Here is a 20,260-nt window from a genome sequence, read left to right as displayed (position 1 = left end):
TAGGAATTAAGGACTGTGGGCACTGAGTTAACATTCCTCAAGGCAGAGCAAGCTGAGGCCAGACAGCACAGGTGCAGGATCAAAAGGAGACTGAATCAAGAGATCTGGGCTACCAGGTCTTCTGAGGCCCCCACTAGACTGGTAAAACTATAATTGTTCCACATTCTCCAAATGACTGTAGTCCACCATAGTCCTGGGACCATAGTGCCCGATGGGGTTTATAGCCAATTTGAAAGATCAAGCTGGGACTGGGTAACCTGAAGACAATGAAGGTAGCAGTACCTTCTAGTCAAAACATGCCACTATTGGGGATGATGGTTTTTGATAACAATATACCCAAAACAGAGAAAAGAGGAAAATAAAGAGTGTCCATTCCATTTTTAGTGTTGAATTGTAGATAATTCTGAATAGTTATTATCTTATATATTACTCTTATAGAAAAATTTTAAATTACCTTCCCCATAATAGGACCTTAATAAATGCCCATTGATCGATTGGTTCCCTATCGACAATTGTCAACTTTTCCTCAAATTTCTTTCTTTTTCAGTTAAAAAAATGTTTTTTTTTCTGATTGCCCTAAGGAGAAAACTCATGGGAGCCTTTAATGTCTTCTAATCTTGCCTTTTAATCAAGAAGTGGTATTTCAGTCCAATGCAGGAAAGGAAGAGTGAAGATTGAAGGTTTTATGCTGGAGGATCTCCAAAGAATAAGAGGCAGTGAACAATGGAAACCTGGAAGCCTGGATCCCTGAATCAAGGGGAGTTCCTGTATCCTGGCACACCAGTCCTTTGTAGTGTAGACAGTGGACTCAGATGCAACAAAACAAAAGCCCGAGTAAATGATGTGCCTATGTGTGATGCTTAAATTCCATAATAAGATGGACTAACTGAAAAAGGATTCTTCTTTTAGATATGCTGACTAGTCTGACATCCTGAAACTTTAATAAGTTTCTCTTTAACAGTTGTATCTGACCTGCTCATTCACCTGAGCTGGGTAAGCCCTCTTGTGCAAAGGGGACGTGAGTTATCTACAATTTTAATCACCCCCTTGAATTAGTCATTTTGATATAATAAAAGTATATCCATATTTTTATTCCTCTTATTCTACATTTTTCCTTCTTCAAATTATTACTCATTTTGGAGCAGATTTTACAGAATGTGGATTTAATTAGAAAATAGGGATTTCCCCATTAGAACGTAAGTCCCTTGAAATGCCTCTTTTTTCTGTTTCTATCCCCATTGCCCAGAATGAAGTGGGCATTTAATAAATGCTTATTGAAAATCTGGCTCCAAAGAAGAGATACGAGAAGATGTTTCTCTCCACTTCCTTGGAAAAGTGTATGTTTATGGGCAGGATGGGTAGAATAATACATATGCCGTCACATTTTTTCAATGTATTAATTGGTTTTACTGAACTCTTTCTCCCTCTTTTAACAATACTTATAAAGTATGAGAAAATGAGAAGGAAAGGGATACAAGGGGAAATCTAGGCAAGGGAAACAAAAGATCAATAAAAATACTTTGTGTGGTAAGAAATGATGAGCAAGTTAATTAAAAAAACATGGAAAAACCTGCATGAAATTGTGAATAGCAAAACAAACAGTCAAGTGAACATTATATATAACTACAGAAATATTGCTTGAAGGGGACAGCTGGGTTGCTCAGTGGGTTGAAAGCCAGGTCTAGAGACGGGTGGTCCTGGGAGACACTTCCTAGCTGTGTGACTCTGGGCAAGTCACTTGACCCCCATTGCCTAGCCCTTACCACTCTTCCGCCTTGGAGCCAATACACAGTATTGATTCTAAAGTGGAAGGTAACGGTTAAAAAAAAAAGAAATATTCCTTGAGGACTGTGAGTGTACACCTTCAGAAAACAACTGATAAATAGAAACATCTATGACATATATTATACATTTTTCATTTGCCAAATAATGCTCTTTCTAATGTGGGGAGGGGAGGGAAGGAGATACCTGGAAACTTGAATGTAGCCAAAAAATATATTTTAAAAAGTACCAAAAAATACTTGTTGGTTAACTTACTACTTCCTAAAGAGGAATAAATTGCCTCTAGATCATGATTGTTCTGTGCCTTAGGCGATCCCTTTCAAGTATTCTAATGGCCTAATTTTCCAGTCTTCTAAAACCTTACTCCTTTCCGCTACAATCCAGGGGCACTGGTCTCCTTGCTAATCTTCACAAAAAAACATTCTCTCTTTAGACCTTGGGCTTTTTTACTGACTGTTCTCCATCCTGGAACTCTCTCCCACCTTATCTCCACCTTCCAGCTTCCCTGGTTTCCTTCAAGCCTCAGCTGAAGGCCTACCTTCTGCAAGAAGCCTTTCTCTGCCCTCCTTAATTTTAGAGCCTTTTTTTTTGAGATTGCCTCCAATTTATCCTAGATATATCTTTTGTTTTTAAGCCCTTTCCTTCAGTCTTAAAGTCAACACTGAGTATTGGTTCCAAGGCAGAGGAGCAGTAAGGGCAAGGTAACTGGAGTTAAGTCCAGGGTCACACAGCTAAGAAGTGTCTGAGATCCAGAGAGCTGCGCTCTATCCACTGAGCCACCTGGCTTCCCACATCCTAAATGTATCTTGATGGAGGTATGGCCAAAGAAGATCATCTATTTTGCGGAGATACCCCAAGTGCTTACCAGGAACAAACAGCCGGCAATATTGCTGGATTGCACAGGTCAGCTGTCGACTGAGCAGCATGGAAGCCATCTTCCTCCTTCTTCAGCCGGGGGATGCCTGGGGACTGCCCGGAAATCTTTTGCTGGTAAAGATCCTGGAAAGAAACCAGAAACCCTTACTCAAGTCTCATATGTTGCATCATGGCTTGGGAAAGGTCCTACACGCTGGGCCAGAGAGCTCTGCTACGGTTTGCTCTCTTGCAATTGTGTTTCTTCTCTACAAATACCATTTTCAAGGGAGTTTCCTCACTGAATCCTCATAACAACCCTGTGAAATAGGTGTTGTTATCTCCATCTTAAAGATGGCGAGCCAGAGAGCCAGCAAGGGATTCACACTGGGCGTTACACAGGCAAGTCCCAAAGGAAAGCTCTCCGCAGAGTCAGAAGGAAAACCTGTTACCGAGTCACAGAGTCGAGCTTGTTGGTCACCTGAGCCCTGTTTCGTCTTGCTTATTGTCATCCTTTGACCTCCTGTCCCCCCTGTAAAGAGGGAAGAAGAGAAATCGTAAGAGAGAGGTTTTCTGGGTCCGGCCGTGCCAGGAACTGAGGATGCTGGATTCTGGAGCCCTGAGAGGGGGCAAAGAGTGAACACCAACCGTAGCTCAGCCTCTTAGACTTCCTGTTTCTTAGGCTGTTTGCCTCTGTTGTTCCTGACTGGAGAAACCCTTCCTGGCTTTAAATCACAAGTATTCCTGCATGCTGAGAGTACCTGTCTACTAGGAAGATCTGTGACCGGCTCGTCTGTCCCAAACTGTCTGCGCTGGGAAGGCCGGAAGCTAGGGTGGAACACTGCCATCCAGGCTCCCCCTGAAGATACTAGAGGGCCTGTTTCATCCTACAAAGTCATCTGGGAGGATTAAGTAGAGCCAGGTTAGCCCGTCAGCCCGGGGAATGGAGACAGGGCCCAGGGAGTGTGGAAGAAAAAGAAGAAATCTCGGTGAGGAGGTTTTAGGAGGTAGGAGGTTAGTAAGAACTTCATTAGTAGGGTGCAGCTGGGTAGCTCAGTGGATTGAGAACCAGGCCTAGAGGCGGGAGGTCCTAGGTTCAAATCTGGCCTCAGACACTTCCCAGCTGTGTGACCCTGGGCAAGTCACTTGACCCCCATTGCCTAGCCCTGACCACTCTTCTGCCTTGGAGCCAATACACAGTATTGACTCCAAGACGGAAGGTAAGGGTTTAAAAAAAAAAAAACTTTGTTAGAGCTAGGGAATCCTATTCCTTAATCCTCCCCTTTATAGTATCTTGTTTTCAAAAAGAAATCCCTGTCCTATTTTTACAAACTTGCCTGGGAGATGGACAAGCAAGCTTGCTGGTCCTAGTGAGGACTCCAATCAACCTTGGCATCTCAACATTATCAATGCCATTCTGTCTAGGATCAATATTTCACACACACCCCCCAAACTCAACACATACACTTCCTTTGTAGCAAATACATTTTGGAATTTTAAAATTAAACCGATGCTTTTGATTGCTGTGGTGGGGACTCCCAGTGAGGAAACTTTTAATTCAGATCTTCATGTATTCCCAACTATGTAATTTATAGTACACTAAAGAGTCCTTTAAAAGACTTAGCACTTTGTGTCAGGGTCTGGATTTTAATTCTCCTCTCCTTTCCAGAAGCGAGGAGAGAAAGAACAAAGATTCATATGCATCCGTGGTCATGTCCGATACACTGCATGTATTGTCAGATTAAAAAAATTTACTGATAGCTTCTGCCGATGTTTTTCTCTTCCTCTTTTTTTTTTCATTTCTTTCAAAAGATATTCTTTGTTATATGGGATGACCCTGGCAGGGGGGAGGAAGAAGGATACAAGGGGGAATTTAACTACATAAAAACAACAAAAAAATAGCAATAAAATGCATTAAAAATTTTATCCTTAATTATGCCACATGGTAGTAATCATGACACAATGCAATCTCTGAAGAATCAAAGTTGCAACTAACACAATGGGCAACTGGAGAGGTGCAAGATGAGTGCAGGAATACGCTGCCCCATCTTTCCAGTGGGGATCTTTGAGATACCACTGAAGAAATGCATGTCTGAAAAAAGAGATGAGGCAGTGAGTGGGGTGAATAACAAGAGCAAAGGGTAACAGATGGATTGCTCTGATATTGTAATGGTACCTACGAAACTACTCAGAACATTGAATAGAATCTCTGTGAAGGACTTTGTTTGGCAAGAACATAGAGAAGACTTGCACATGTTGAGAAGTTGCTGGGTTGGGAGCTGTCTTGAAAAAGGGAATGTTCATACTGATACAGCAGAAAGAATCCTAGATCTGCAGGAAGAGGACATGGGTTCGAGTCACAGTTCTGCTAATGCTACTTGGGTGATGGTGAGCAAATTACTTAACTTCTGTGCAGGCATCAGTTTGCTCATTTGTAAAGTAAGAAATTGGTTTTAGCTAGATTCTTGGGTTCCTTCCAGTTCTAAATCTATAGTCCTATAAAGTATAACTCTTAAATATAATACTCTACTCAGTTTATTAAAAAGTAAGTTAGGGGAAAGAGTGTGGCCTATATTCAGAAGAATATGGTACTTTTTGCTACAAAACAAATCTTTGACTCATAGCCTAGACAGAAGTGATCTGAAATATCATCTCTCATAAGACTGCTTTTCTGAGTCACGATTTGGCTCATTGAACACTGCATGAGGGAAACACTTGGGGGGATAATGAGAAACCCTTTTGGGCTGGCAACTTATCAAGTAATTTATTCCCAAGAGGTCAGCGTGGTTTAGTAACAAAAGCCTGGGATTTAGAGTGCAAAGACATGGATTCATATCCTGGACACCCGACCTTCGGACCTTGGTTTCCTCATTTTTAAAAAGAAAACATGATGGTCTAAGGTCTCCTTCCAGGTTTGGACTGTAGGCTCTTCATACCTCCTGTCAAGAAAAAGATTCCTAGACTTCATGGGAAATGATGGACGCTAGAATGAATCAAATTTTCCAATGGTACAGAACTAAATCGATCCCAGCTTGAATCTGAATTTTTCCACAAGGGAGATAACTTAAACTACAATCTAAGGGAGTTAGGGTCAGTGGAGAGCCCTTCCCTCAGAGCGAAGATTCTCATTATTTCATAATAATGTCCTACATATGTGGGGATGAAGTTAAGGCTTTACAAACAAGCCTTTTGGTCATTACAACCCTATGAGGTACATCGTATGAATATCATGATAACCCATTTGACAAAAGGAAACTGAGGTTCAGTGTGGCGACTTGCTCAAGGAGTAGCATCTCCTTTTCTCACTGAAATGATTTGGGTGATGCCTGAAGACTGGAGGGAGAACTTCAGGACCTCTGGTGCTTTTCTAATGCTGGAATTCATTTTTCTTCCTCTATAAGCACAGATCAGAAAAAAGGCCTGAAGCGGGTATTCCAACTGCATTCCTTTGGCATTAACTGATGACTGAATCCAATACAATCACTTCCTCTATGGGCCTCAGCTTCTTCTGTAAAGTGGGGCTAACTTACTTATACTAGGATCACAAAGCGAAAGCAGGGAGGGACCTCACTTCCTTCCCTCCCAGTGTTTATGAAGAAAGCACCTTATGGACTGAAACACAAGATATAAATGGAAGCTACCGTGAGTCAGAACAACCATTTTGCAAATGTTAAAATCATTCTGTGCAATGGGTACTACTATTCCCCCCACCCCTCCCCACCACAGCCCCCAAAGCTGCAAACAAAAGTTTAAGAAATAAAAATTTTAAAAGCAGAAGATGTTATGATATAAAAACAGTTCTACAAATGGTTCCCACACACTTCTGAAATGGAAACATAATTGTCTTGTTTTAAGGAAAGAAGTCTGGGATATTTAATTTTCTCTCCCTTCCTTCTTTTTTTTTTAAACTCTTACCTTCCATCTTGGAGTCAATACAGCGTATTGGCTCCAAGGCGGAAGAGCGGTAAGGGCTAGGCAATGGGGGTCAAGTGACTTGCCCAGAGTCACACAGCTGGGAAGTGTCTGAGGCCAGATTTGAACCTGGGACTTCCGGTCTCTAGGCCTGGCTCTCCATCCACTGAGCTACCCAGCTGTCCCCCCTTCCCTCTTTTTTTGATCAATGATTTCATTATTGTAGAGAAATTCCATTATCCTTAGGTGGTCCTACGGAAAGAGCATTGGCTCTCAATGCTGAGTACATCAGTTCAAGTCCTGCCTCTTATGCTTGGGCTGTGACCACCAGCAAGTTAACTAACCTCTTTGGGTTACTTTCCTCATTTAGAAAACAATGTTGGTGGACTAAAGAAGATGGCCAACTCCAGGTCTATGCTTCAGTGATCCTATGAGGATCTGGGCTCAAGTCCTACCTCTATTGTGTAACTACTATCAGTAAGACCACGGGCAAGTCAGTTTACCCCTAGGGGCTTAGCTCCCTCATCTGTAAAACGACAGAACTGAACAAAATGATTTGTGAAGCTCTTTCCATTTCTCTCTCTGAGCTTATGCTGATGGCTGCAGTTTATAGCCTTGGAAAAGCACTACAAGGCTAAGTGGCTTCCCCAGATCCCAGAGCTAGTTGGTGTCGGGGGTTCCTGACTTCAGGGTCAGCCTGCCATCCACTAATCCATGCAGTTACTTTTAATGCTCATTTCTAAAAATCTATATGCTGTATTTAATTGTTGTAGAGAAGGGGCATGGTGAAAGGAAACGATAGATTTCAGATTTCTCTTTTTTAAATTAACGACAAGAATCATGGCAGGTCTGCTCTAGGAGAAGTCTTAGGCATCAGAGGTTTGTAGCAGGAAGGGACACTGGATGGTTCTAATCCAGTCCCAATTTACAGATAAAGAGTCTCAGAGGTTAAGTGACTTCCCCAAGGACATATGGGTGGCAAGCTGGCATTTAAACTTGGGTCCGCTGATTCTAAATAAAACCTTCTTTCTACTGTACTAAGATTCTTCAAGGAAGGGAAAGGGGCAGCTAGGAGGTACAATGGATAAGGTAGTTAGTGGATAGAGCATTAAGGCCTAGAGTCAGGAAGATCTGAGTTCAAATGCAGCCTCAAACACTATCTACCTGGATGATGCTGGATAAGTCATTGAACCCTATTTGCCTTAGTTTCCTCATCTGTAAAATGATCTAGAGAAGGAAATGGCAAATCACTTAATCCCAAATGGAGTTATGAATTGGCCATAACAAGGAGAGGAAATAATTTGCCCAAGTTAAAACAGTGAGTTAATGGTACTGCTATAATATAGTTAGCATTAATATTGTGCTTTAAGGTTGGCAAAGTGCTTTATAAATATTATCTCATTTGATCCTCACAACAACCCTGGGAGGGTAAGTGCTATTGTTAGCCTCATTTTTACAAATGAGGAAACTGAGGCAGTCAGTGGTTTGCCTAAAGTCACACAGCTAGTGAACGCCTGAAGCCAGATTTGAACTCAAGTTTTCCTGACTATAATACTCTGCTCTCTTTCTACTGTGCCACCTCTCTCTCCCTATGGTTTAAACTCAGGTCTCTTTTCTACCCATTAGAAAATTTCTTCCTAAAATTATGAGTATGTATAACTAGATGCATATAATTAGCTAAAAGCTAATTCTGTTGACTTTTAAAGCTTGCAAATAAAATATCTTGGAAAAAGTTTAAACAACAGTTTTAATTTTAGTATTAATTGCCTGAAGTGTGATACTATTTTCCTTACATTAAAATTTTTTTTCCTTAGAGGGAGTAGTTTTCAGATCCATGCCATTGAAAACTGATTAATTTACAACTATGAAAAAAGTCATCATGCTTCCTATAAAATCTTTCTTCCATCATGGTCTTATTTTTAATTCAGTTAAGCTTGTTTTCTAAAAGGGAAGATCTCAAATAACATCCATAGCATTTGTGTACTTTGTAAGAAGGTGGAGTCACACATCAATACATTTTGGGTCTAGAAATGCTATATGGTATAACACTCCTGTTGACTGCAGCCCAAATTGAACTTGTACTTTACTGCTTAAATGTCATGTTTCTTGTTGAAGAAAAAAAATTAATTCTATACTCTGTGGTTTTGGGCACAAGTGTGCCGGAGGCAGTTTTTTCCCCCCATTATTTTGCATTATTTTAAATCTAAGCATTTCTTTCTTAAAGAGAAAAATGTCCAAGATGACATAGTTCCTTGCTTCATATCTCTGTCTCTACTGTTCCTATCTCTAACCCAAGTCAATTTAAGGTAACATTTGTAAGAATCTTGAACAGGGAAAATGTCACAAAATAATAAAACCTTGTTTTGGGCTTAACATTCTCTACTTCATCTAATAGAACAATCTTCTACTAAAATTCCTTCTTTAGCCATTTTTACTTGAAAAACCTTTCACTGGACCCTACTATTTCCTTAAGCTATAGTTCCATGTCTCTTCACAACCAAACTCCTAGAAAAAAAGTTGGTTCTCCCTGCTAGGGTTGTTGGGATGATCAAATGAGATAAGATTTGTAAAGAATTTAGCTCAATGCATATAGAAGGCACATAATATATGTTTGTTCCCTTCCTTTCTTCCTCTCTTTCACTCTTCAATTTTGCTCTCAGGCTTTCTCTCCCTCAATCAACAAATCTTTTCTCAGTCTTCATCCTTTTTTGACTTGCCATGTCTTAAATTCTTTTTTTTTTTCCTCTTGCTGACCTTAACCAACTCACAGATTTAAATCATTTTTATGTTCATGGTGCCCAAACTAAACAGACAACCAGTCTCTCTCCTGAGTTTACAATTTTCCTATCACTGACTTCCAATGGTGCCTCATAGGCATCTCAAAATAAACATGTTCAAAACTGAACTTCCTTTTCTTTCCCCTTAAATTCTCTTTTAAACTCTCTGTTTCTGTCAAGAGCTCAACTATTGTTCCTTTCACTCAGGCTTTCAATCTTGAAGTCAATCTTACCCCCTCAACTCTTGCCCATCGTCCACCAATCCAATCCATTGTAAAGACTATTCATTCTATCTATATATCCTTGCATCTACCCCCTTTCCCTCTACTCACACCTGTAAGTCTAGTCCAAGTTTTTATCCCCTCTTACCTTGGTTACTATAATAATCTCTTAACTAGTTTCTCAGCCTCATTCTTTTCCCTCACCTCCCTCATAGGATTGTTATGAGAATCGAATGTGATATATTGGTAAAATCAGTTAACACAGTGTCTGGCACATGCTTATTCTCTTCTACTCTTTTCCTCCATTCTCTAATGCATCATTCAAAAAAGCTGCTAATATGATTTTCCTAAAGAAGTACAGATCATTTGACTATCTCTGTAGAAAGAGCTTCTTGCTCAATCATGTCCAACTCTTCATGACCCCATTTGGGGTTTTCTTGGCAGAGATACTGGAGTGGTTTGCCATTTCCTTGTCCAGCTTATTTTACACATGAGGAAATTGAGGTAGAATGGAGTGACTTTCCACAGTCACACAGCTACTAAGTGTCTGAGGCCAGATTTGGAGTCTTCCTTAACTCTAGGCCTGGTATTCTCTCCACTGCACACCTAGTCCCCGGTTGTTAGAGCACCTGGGTTCATAGCTCACCTCTAATGCTTACTATCTTGTGTTACCTTGGGTAAATCAGTTTCTTCATCAGTAAACTGAAGGGCTTGAAATAAGTGACTTCTGAGTACCCAACTCTATATCTATAATCCTATGATCTTAAAAAAAAGGTATTTTATTTATTTTGTTAAATATTTCCCAATTACAGTACATTTTTAAACATTATTTTAAAAAATGTGAGTTCCAAATTTTCTTCCTTTCTCTTGCCCTTCCTCCCACCCCTTGAGAAGGCAAGTAACATGATATCAATTATACACATGAAGTCATGTAAAACATATTTTTATATTGCCCATGTTATAAAGAAAACAAGCAAGACAACCAGGACAAAAAAAAGAAAATGAAAATAGTATGCTCCAATCTGCTCTCAGAATTTATCAGTTTTCTCTCTGGAAGTGGACAGCATTTTTCATTATGAATCCTTTGCAGTTGTCTTGCAAGCAATGAATTGCTCAGAATAGCTAAGTTATTCTCAGTTGAATATCTTTATAACATCGCTATCACTGTGTTCTGGTCCTGTTCACCTCACTTTGCATTTGATCCTATGATTTTATGCAATATACTTTAGTGGTTCCTGATTTCCTGAAGGGTCAAATAAAAACTGCTCTGTTTGGAATTTAAAATCTAGCCCCAATTTATTTTTCCAGCATCAATATTCATTATTTTCCTTCCCTCATTCCGTGATTGACACAAACTGCATCTCTTGCTTTTCCTCACATAAGTTTCTCTCCTTCCCATCTCCTTTTCATAGGCTTACCCCATGCCTGTAATGTATATCCTCTTCATCACAGCCACTTAGAATCCCTTGTTTCCATCAAAGCTCAATTCAAATGCTGCCTTTTATGAGATTTCCAATTTCTTCTTAGAAGCTAAGGCCTTGCCCTCTCAAACTTTCTCATCTCTCTCTCTCTCTCTCTCTCTCTCTCTCTCTCTCTCTCTCTCTCTCTCTCTCTCTCTCTCTCACACACACACACACACACACACACACACTCTTATACTCCAGGAGGTATGGACCTTTGGATCACCAGTTCTTAGCACAGTCTGGGAAGTATTTTATCAATCAATCAATAAGCACCCATTAAAGATTTACTCCAAAGTGACCAGTATGGTAACACCATACGTCCAGCAGTCAAAAGATGGAATTGTTCCTTTTTCCCTGAGAGGTTTTGAAAGAATTTTCAATAAGATTTTCAGTTTAGATCTTGGGATTGCAAAACTATTCCAGGAGGGGACTGGAGAATTGTTTGATGCGTGAGTGTATTTACCACATCTATAAAGGATCTGTGCTAAACCATGGTACCTTGAGGGTTCTAGCTCTGAAAAAAATAGGCGAACAGTCCATCAAGGAATTGCTGAGCTCAGTAAAGCTGTTGGTAAAATTAGCTCCCAGGGCTTATTAGGTAGGGGGAAGACGGTGATTGGTGCTCCTTTAAAATTTAATTTTTCCTGTTCCCCCTAGTTGCTTGTGTTGTCTCTCTCTCTCTCTGTCTCTGTCTGTCTGTCTGTCTCTCATATATTACTGTACAAATATCTTAGATCATAGATCTAGAGGTGACAGGACCTTAAGAGGCTATCTAGTCCAACCTTTTCATTTTATAGATGAGGAAGCTAAGGACTGGCTAAGTTATCTGACTTAACCAAGACCACATAGATAAAGGGTAAGACTGACTTCAGAGTCAAATACTCTTTCAAATGTGCCATCATGCTGCCTGCCTTTATTTGTTTAAAATAAGTACCAGAATGCAAAAGCTCATGTCATTAAAAAAAGAAATCCAAAGAAAATGCAAGCAGGTATCTTTCAGAGCTATGTGTAGGTAGTTGGAATAAATTTTAAAAAAGGAGAAAACATAATTTCAAACATAGAAGTTGAAAAGCTTATTCGTGAATGAGATCAATAAAGCTAAGATAAAAAAGGAAGCCATTGTCTGGGGAAAATATTCCTGTCCCCTCTCTCTTTGTGTTTGATATCCAAGGTATAGAGGGAAGGAATTTATATATGTAAAATCAAGATCTATCCTCCAAAGGATAAGAACCAACAGTTCTCAAAAGAAAAATTACAAACTATTAACAATCATATACAATGAATGAAATTCTCTGAAGGCTGCATTTTAAATTTTAAAATATTAATTTAATCTGCCACTCAAGAAAATCTAACGAGCCAATGGACTCCCTCACAGTCCAAAAAGATGTCATAGAACTCAAGTGGGAGCAGAAGGTGGGTATCCAAAGAGAGAGCTGGATGTGAGTGAGAACAGCGTGGCTGGGCCATAGAGAAAGCAGAGGCTTAAGCTCTAACAAATTAAGCAGCTAAGCAGGAGAGCTGTGAGAGCCCCCCAAACCGGACATCCTGTCTGCTAAACCAATAGATATTCCTTCTGACACCATCACTCAGTCCCTCCCCAGGGCATCTCTGATTGGAGAAGAGTCACAGGAAATAAACTCAGACTTTAATCACAGGAAAAGGAAGATCTTCAGAACTCGGAAAGACCCTCTTCCTCCATGCCACCCAGCTGCCAGAATGGCTGCACAGTGCAAATTTCCCAACATGGTGGCTGCCTAATTGATTTTATCACCTAATCAAGTTTTTGTTTATAAATAAACAGGGAGCAGGTCTCCTGTAAAAGATCTAGATGAGAAAAAAAAAAGGGAGGGGGACCCAACCCAATTTCATAGCCTGCAGGAAAGGTTATTTTTTAGTTTTAAAATCAAACCGATCTGGATAGAGTGCTGAACCTGGAGCCAGGAAAATTCATCTCTCTCATTCAAATCTAGCCTCAGACTCTGTGTGACCCTGGGCAAGTCATTCAACCCTGTTTGCCTCAGTTTCCTCATATGGAAAATAAGCTGGAGAAGGAAATGTCACACTGCTCCACTATCTTTGCCAAGGAAACCCCAAATGAGATCACAAAGAGTGGGACAAAAGTGAAATGGCTGAACAACAACACTATGTAACTATAATGGCCAAACCTGCTTCTAGATAACAGTTGGAAAAATGTACCTCCTTCCCTGCTTTGCAAAGTTAGGTGACTGTGGGTATAGATATATGTAATATTGGTTGATGTGTGGGTTGGTTTTGCTGAACTGCTTTTTTTGTCATTTCTTTTTAAATCTATTACTTGGTAGGGGAGGAAAGGCCACATCAGGAAATGAGGATGAGGTGAAAATACGTGGTACAGAAAATAAAAAGCAAAAGGTTACAGTATTCTTTCCATGGACCAATGCTGCTTCTGTATTTGTTTGCAAGTCTTCCTCCCCCCAATATAATGTAAGCTCTTTGAGTACTATTTTTTTAATATCACCTAGCATATTGCTTTCATTTTAATGACTCAAGAGAAAGCTCTAAACAAGAAGAAAAAAGCCTCGTGAATGTCAGTTGTTATTATTCATTCATCCTGCATCTGTGAAGTACTACCTATGTGTTAGGCATTTTGTTAGGTACTGCGGGAGATGCAGAGATGATTAAGACTCCCGTGAAAGCCACAACATCAGGCTAGAGGCCAAAATCATCTAGGAATCCCTTATATCAGCAAGGTGTCAGGACTCCCATCATCAGCTGGCTCACTGTGATCCAACTGTTACACTTGGCAGTTGGCTCTTGTTTGACAATTGTGGAAAACACCTCCCACGTCTGGTCTGGTTGGTGGAAAAATGCCTGGAGAGAAGGAAGGAAGTTGTCTTTCCCTTGGAGAGAGGGAAGGTTCAGAGAATCAAGGATTTGGAACTGGAAGGAAGGGGGGGGGTGGCAATCCTCCCCCATTTTACAAATGAGGACAGGAAGGCCCTGAGAGTTTAAAGGACTTACCCACGTCGGAATTTGAATACAAGTCCCCTGACTGCCAAACAGATACACTTTTCACTGTATCATGGAGAAAAGCTTTAGAATAGGTGAGCCCCACTCTGGAAGGCAGAGGAATTCATCAAGCAATCCACAGTTACGCCTGGATTGACTACAGATCGTAAACAATGAGTCTGACTTTCTCACAAGCATGGAGCAGATTGGACTGAAACTGGGAACACAGTCAGCAAAAAGAAGGTCCCTGCTCTGAGCACTGGTGTGAGGAGGAGGAGGAGGAGAACAGAAGAAATGGGATCCCGTTCAGGGCAGCTGGAAAGCTTGTTATGCCCAAGAGAGTCACAGCAGTGACCGGGCACCCCACATCTCTGCACACCCAGATGTAACACGGGCTCCTGCTTTCAAAACTCCAGGTGAGCCCGACACCTATTGAAGCTCACGAGAAATATGACCGCCATACCCAGAACCAAGGACAACGGTCTCGGGAACCCGGAGGAGCATTCTTCTCTGTCTGAGAGCTGGAAGATTCTACAGAAAGGAGAAGACAAATGCTCAAACTCCTCGTGCTCTGCTGACAGCGGCCCTCGGAGCTTTCCTACAGAACTGGACATAATTACAAACCCGGTAATTGCATTTCAGTTGTCAAGGACATGGGTTGTCATAGCAACACATAAAGCCACAGTTTTTGCTTTTCACAGATGGCTAAGAGTCCCACATTCATGCTGGTTTAATTGATGCAATTGGGACAGAAGGCTTTAGCTCCACAGTCAGCCTCCTTCTCCTTCTCCCTCTCCTCCAACTAGCTCAAGTTTACTCCACTTGAACTCAAAGATCTGTGTTTTTCTTTCCCTGGAGCATGGGCCTAAATTCTTTTCTCCCTTGCTGACTGCTTTCTGGTGCCTCATCATCGTCCTCAGGAAGGGAAAAGCCACCATGCTCCTGAAAATGGGAGAGTAGAGGTCATAGGAGCACTGAACGCCTATGGCGTGCACAGATTCAATTTAACAAGCATTTATTGAGCATCTACTATGTATAAGGCACTGTATTAGGGACTGGGAATATAGATACAAAATGAGTTCATTCCTGCCCTTGAGGAACTTACATTCTCCTGGTGGGGATATAACATGTAGCACAAGATTTGGGTTGGATAACACAATGTGTCATTTGTTACATTTTTGTATGTGAACAAGGCTTGCCACCACAGAGTATAAATGCAGTGGGGGCAGGCACCCTGCTTTCTTTTGGCTTTCTTTCATTTTCTTTGTGTTCTGCCCTTCAAAGTGGGGCATCTTGGTGGCTCAGTGGAAAGAGCTCTGGGCAGGAAGTCAGGAAGAACTGAGTTCTAATCTGTTCTCAGACACTAGCTATGTAAACCTGGGTAAGTTTGTCTTAATTTGCTCCTCTGTAAAATGAGCTGGAGAAGGAAATAGCAAAGCACTGAGTTTCTTTGCCAAGAAAACCCCAAATGGGGTCACGAAGAACTGGGCACAACTGAAGATGACCGACTCATAAGAAGCTTCTCACAGTGGCAACCTCAGTAAGCAGATGTTCTTGTTGACAGGATAATAGTTATATAGAACTCTCTGCAGTCTTGCCCCTCCCGAGATAGGCTGGACTCCTTACAAGGAAAAGTTAGAGGCAGCATTGAGGTCCTTAGGGCAAACATTAACCAGGAGCTTAGGTTTTTCAGTGAAGTCCTCAGATGGAGGCTGCATTACCTATTATCAGGATTGATTTCCATGGTTCACTGAGCTGGGAATATCTATGAGAGAGATTCTAACCAGGGTTTTTCTTTAAAGACAAGAAAATATTTCTTTTCCTTGGGTGGGCTTTCTACCAGCAGCATTAGTACAGAAAACCAAGTCTAGTCTTGAGAAGCTTAGAACTTCCCAAGCACCAATGCTGGGTTGGCAAAGGTTTGCCAGATAAAAGATAAAAAATGAAAATAAGCTAAAAATAAATAAATAAATAAACATAAAAATTGTGAAACAAGCAATGGGTTTTCAGTTCTCTCTGTCTCTGTCTCCCCTTCAAATCCCAGGTATTTAGGAATCCCAGGGTTACCCTGGACCTTACTCTTCCTTGAAGCTCTTTTTATAACTTAAAAAAAAAATTATCCCTGATTGCACTGCTTTAACCCTAAAGAATAATTTCTTAGGGAAAATTTTCAGGCATTTTGACAGGCTGAAGAAAATTCTGGGTGGCCATATGCTCAGAACCCTTCACGTAATAAATGGTAGGCAATTGTCTATTTTGCTAGTGTATAATAAGGATGCTCTTGATGCTGGATGAGACAAATAAAACCCAAAATAACTGACCCTGAAGTTTGACTTGGTACTGATTTCACAAAAGAAGGACCTTCCTCCCTCTCAGCAGCCTTCACTAAACTCTACAGTAGGAAAATTCTTCTCCAGGTAGAGCAGTGACTTATCATCAGCCTGGGAAGTCTATTGCAGGAGACTGCTAGTAGAACTTCTTATCTCTATTTTCTTCCCCCAACAATCTATCTTTAATATCATTGCAAGAATTTTCTCATTCCTTCTTTCCTGATTTCTTCATCTTTGTCTCTCTGTCTCTGTCTCCCTCTCTCACCTCTCTTTTTCTTTCTTTCGTTCTCTCCCACTTCTGTGGCACTGATGGTCGTACCTATACCAATCACTGCATTCTGTGTCAGAAAAATAAAACAGAGAAGTTCAGGTTCTCATCCAAAAAGTTGGAAATGCTGAGGAAGCAAGATATCCTGGAGCTACCAGTAGGGTGGTTCCATGGCTAGCCTACTTTCGTTTTTAATAAACGCATGAGATTGAAAAAAAACAAACCCTTACCTTCTGTCTTAGAGTCAATACTGTGTATTGGTTCCAAGGCAGAAAAGTGGCAAGGCCTAGGCAATAAGGATTAAGTGACTTGTCCAGGGTCACACAGCTAGGAGTGTCTGAGGTCACATTTGAACCTAGGACCTCCCGTCCCTAGGCTTGACTCTCAATCCACTGAGCCACCCAGCTGCCACTAAGAATATTTTTATTCAGATGTACTCAAGTTTCTCTTTTGCTTAAAAATCCTTAGAGACTATAGATAATAGTACCTATTATCTGAGTAAAATTCTACAGCGTAAAATTCAAATTCCTTTGTACCTAGTACTTAAAACCTTTTAAAATATTATGTAACTCTACATTTTTACCCATATTTCACATTACTCTGTGCTATATGTTCTAAGCTAATTTTTATATTCTTTGTCTCCCAAATATGTCCTGAGCTTTTAATTTTCCATATTTTTGCTCACACTGTCATCCCAGTGCTTAGGATGACTTTGTCCATTAAATTCTTTCCAATCTTTAATGGTTAACCCAAATACCTTCTCAATGAAGCCTTTTTAATCTCCCTCATTAGTGATGGTCTTCCTTGAAATCCCACAAATCCCTTGATTTTCCAATTTTCTACTGTACTTATCTGTAAATATTGTGTCATAGTTATCTGGGTTTCTGCCACATCCCATTACTAAATGATAAGCTGTGTGAGGACAGGGGACAGGAGTCTTTTCTAGGATCATGGGATCATAGATTTAAAGATTTAGAGGTCAACTAGTCCAATCCCTAGTTTTTTACATATGAGGAAACTGAGGCCTAGAGAAGTTAGGTGCCAAAAATTCATTTTGGTGGGAAGTGGCAGAGGTTGGAATTGAATTCCAATCTTCTGATTACTGATCCACCACTTTTAACACTGTACCACAAAATCATATATCCTTAGAATCAAGTAGAATATTCTGCTTACAGTAGGCACTGAATAAATGCTGGTTGAATTAATTTAAGTGCCTCCATTGTGTCATTTCCCCACAGTTTTCTCTCTGAAAAAAACTAGGTGAAATAAAACCATGTAGGTATTCTTCACTGAAGGTAAAAAGTAGCTAGTAGATAAAGGCCCCAAAGTTCCCAGGGTGGTTTAATATGGGAAATTCTTTGTATAATTCACTGTGACAATAATGAAAATCACATTATTTCTGGTGATGAATGTAGAAAAAGCCTTTTATGAAATATTGTACCAATTTATATTAATATCTTTAAAAGACATGGCAATAAAAGGACAATTCCTTAATATGCTAAATTTATCATCTAAAACTATCTAAAACATCTAAAAAAATCATCTAAAAATAATAGTAATGCTAAAGGCTTCTCTAGGAAAATTGAGGTAAATCAGGCATGATGCTATCTCAGTTTTTATTGGACATAGTACTAGTAATACTAGATTCAAGACTGACAAGAAAAAACAACTAAAAAATAAGCATGGGCACAGAGGTAGCAAAATTATGTATTTGTAAATGGTATGATGACTTACTTAGAAAACCTTAGAGAATCTACAAAAGATTAATTGAGTTAATGACTTCCATATATGAGCAATATCAAAAATAAACCCACAACATCATTAACATTCCTATAATTATTATAAAAACCAGGAGGCAGGTTTAGAAGTTCCATTTAAAATGACAATAAAATGCATTAAGTCTAGCATACATGATTATACAACTACAAATGATTTTTCATGGAAATAAAGGAATTCCTAACTATTTGGAGAAATAGTAAGTGTTCATGGCTGGTGGTGTCAATTAACTTACTGAGGGATACTTTATAGAAGACAAAAATAACAAAATTCATATGAAGGAAAAAAAGTAAAGAATATCCAGGGAAATAATGAACAAATTAGAATGTAGTTTTGTGTTGTCAGATATTAAATTATGTTACAAAACAGTAATTAGCAAAACTTTTTAGCACTATAGAAAAATATTAAAGTGGCATAGATTATAAAAGTAAGATCTGGAAGCAAATGTATCTGGAAATTTAGTGTTTAGTTGACCCAAAAATAGAACTGAGAAAAAGAACTTCTGATTTGACAGAAAATGAAAGAAAAGTTATTCCACATATTAGAGAAAAATTCCAAATGGAGCCCAAATATAATTATATTTATATAGCCTGATATAATCATTTATTGACATAGCCTAATGATCCCAAATATAAATATAAAAAGTCATTTTTGATGGATGTATAAATTTATTGATATGGGTCTTCTACCTAGTGGTTTGGATTCCAAGCTATCCATATCTTTAGTAAGATCATGAATCCATTTAGTTATAGAAATAAAGAACAGATAATGTGAAGAATTCAGAAATAGATGGGACTTGTAAAGAAACATAGAAGGAAGCAGAGACAAAAGAACAACACAGAAACAGTATAAACAAGGACATTAGAAGGTAACAAAACTTGAGTCAAAGACAACAGATAATATTCATAGCAAAGGTCCTTTCTATTTCTAAATGAGCCCATCTGGCTAAAACTAAAGCTGATGTTCTTCCAGTCAAAATCACTCTTTGAGGTAGTTTTCTTAATTTTTTTGGGGGGGGAGGGGAAAGTACTTTGGAGGAATTGGTTGGGTGTTTGTTGAGAAGAATGTATTATGTGAAAAAATTCATCAATAATAATAATAAAAACACTGATGAAACAGAACCTTTTCTTCCTTTGGTCCCTCTTTAGTCCAAGGGGAAGAAATGTTATTCAAAAAATTTTATTGCCCTCAGTAAAATTATTTTAATTGCAAAACACATAGAATCACTCACAGCTTATTTTTTGCCATAACTTCATTAATCCAGTATTGGAGGGATAAAGTGAAAAATGAAAGTGAAAAATAAATTCATATATATGCCATTAGTCAGCTATATAAATAACCTACCCTAAGTGGTGGTTTATAAATATATTTTTTTATATTAATGAGAGTGCCTCCCAAGTATAATTATAGATTTATTGGTTGTTTGGGCTGAAGAGGATTCTACCAGTTATTTAGTCCAGTCCTCATTTTACAGATGTGGAAATCAAGGCCTGGAGAGGTCACTGGATTTGAAGTTTGAAAATCTGGGCCCCAAATTGGGTTTTGTTACTTATCATCTCTGAACCTTGCAAAAGTCACAACCTCTGTGGGCCTCAGTTTCCCCACTTATAAAATGAAAGGATTGGATTAGATGAATTCTAATATCTCTTTCAGCTCTAAATTTAAGCAGCATGCCTTAGTGGGGTGAGATCTGACTTAGGAGCCAGAAAGTTGTGTCCAAGGCAGGCATACTTGGCCATGGTCAAGTCACTTAGGGCCCCAGAAAACTCTCTTAAGACTAAAAATTGCAGAACCCATAAGACTACTAATTGTTCATTAAATATGACGAGACATAAAAGCTCATGGGGACAGCTAACACAGTGGATGACGGTCAGGATCCAAAAGGACCTTC

General features: G+C 39.5%; 1 protein-coding gene across 2 annotated transcripts in view; it reads right to left on the bottom strand.

The window, feature by feature from the left end:
* Window positions 1–20,260, bottom strand: part of ABAT (4-aminobutyrate aminotransferase) — a 125,567-nt gene that overhangs the window by 62,118 nt on the left and 43,189 nt on the right. For both annotated transcript variants that reach the window (XM_007498673.3, XM_007498674.3), the window contains exon 2: window positions 2,648–2,781. In XM_007498673.3, the coding sequence (XP_007498735.1) occupies window positions 2,648–2,717 (70 nt within the window). In that variant the 5' untranslated portion in view covers window positions 2,718–2,781. The remainder of the gene's footprint in view (window positions 1–2,647; window positions 2,782–20,260) is intronic.

Source organism: Monodelphis domestica, chromosome 7 (genome assembly GCF_027887165.1).
Source record: "Monodelphis domestica isolate mMonDom1 chromosome 7, mMonDom1.pri, whole genome shotgun sequence".
Lineage (NCBI taxonomy): Eukaryota > Metazoa > Chordata > Mammalia > Didelphimorphia > Didelphidae > Monodelphis > Monodelphis domestica.
The sequence above is the reverse complement of the archived record's forward strand: the minus strand, read 5'-3'. Positions and strand labels throughout refer to the sequence as shown.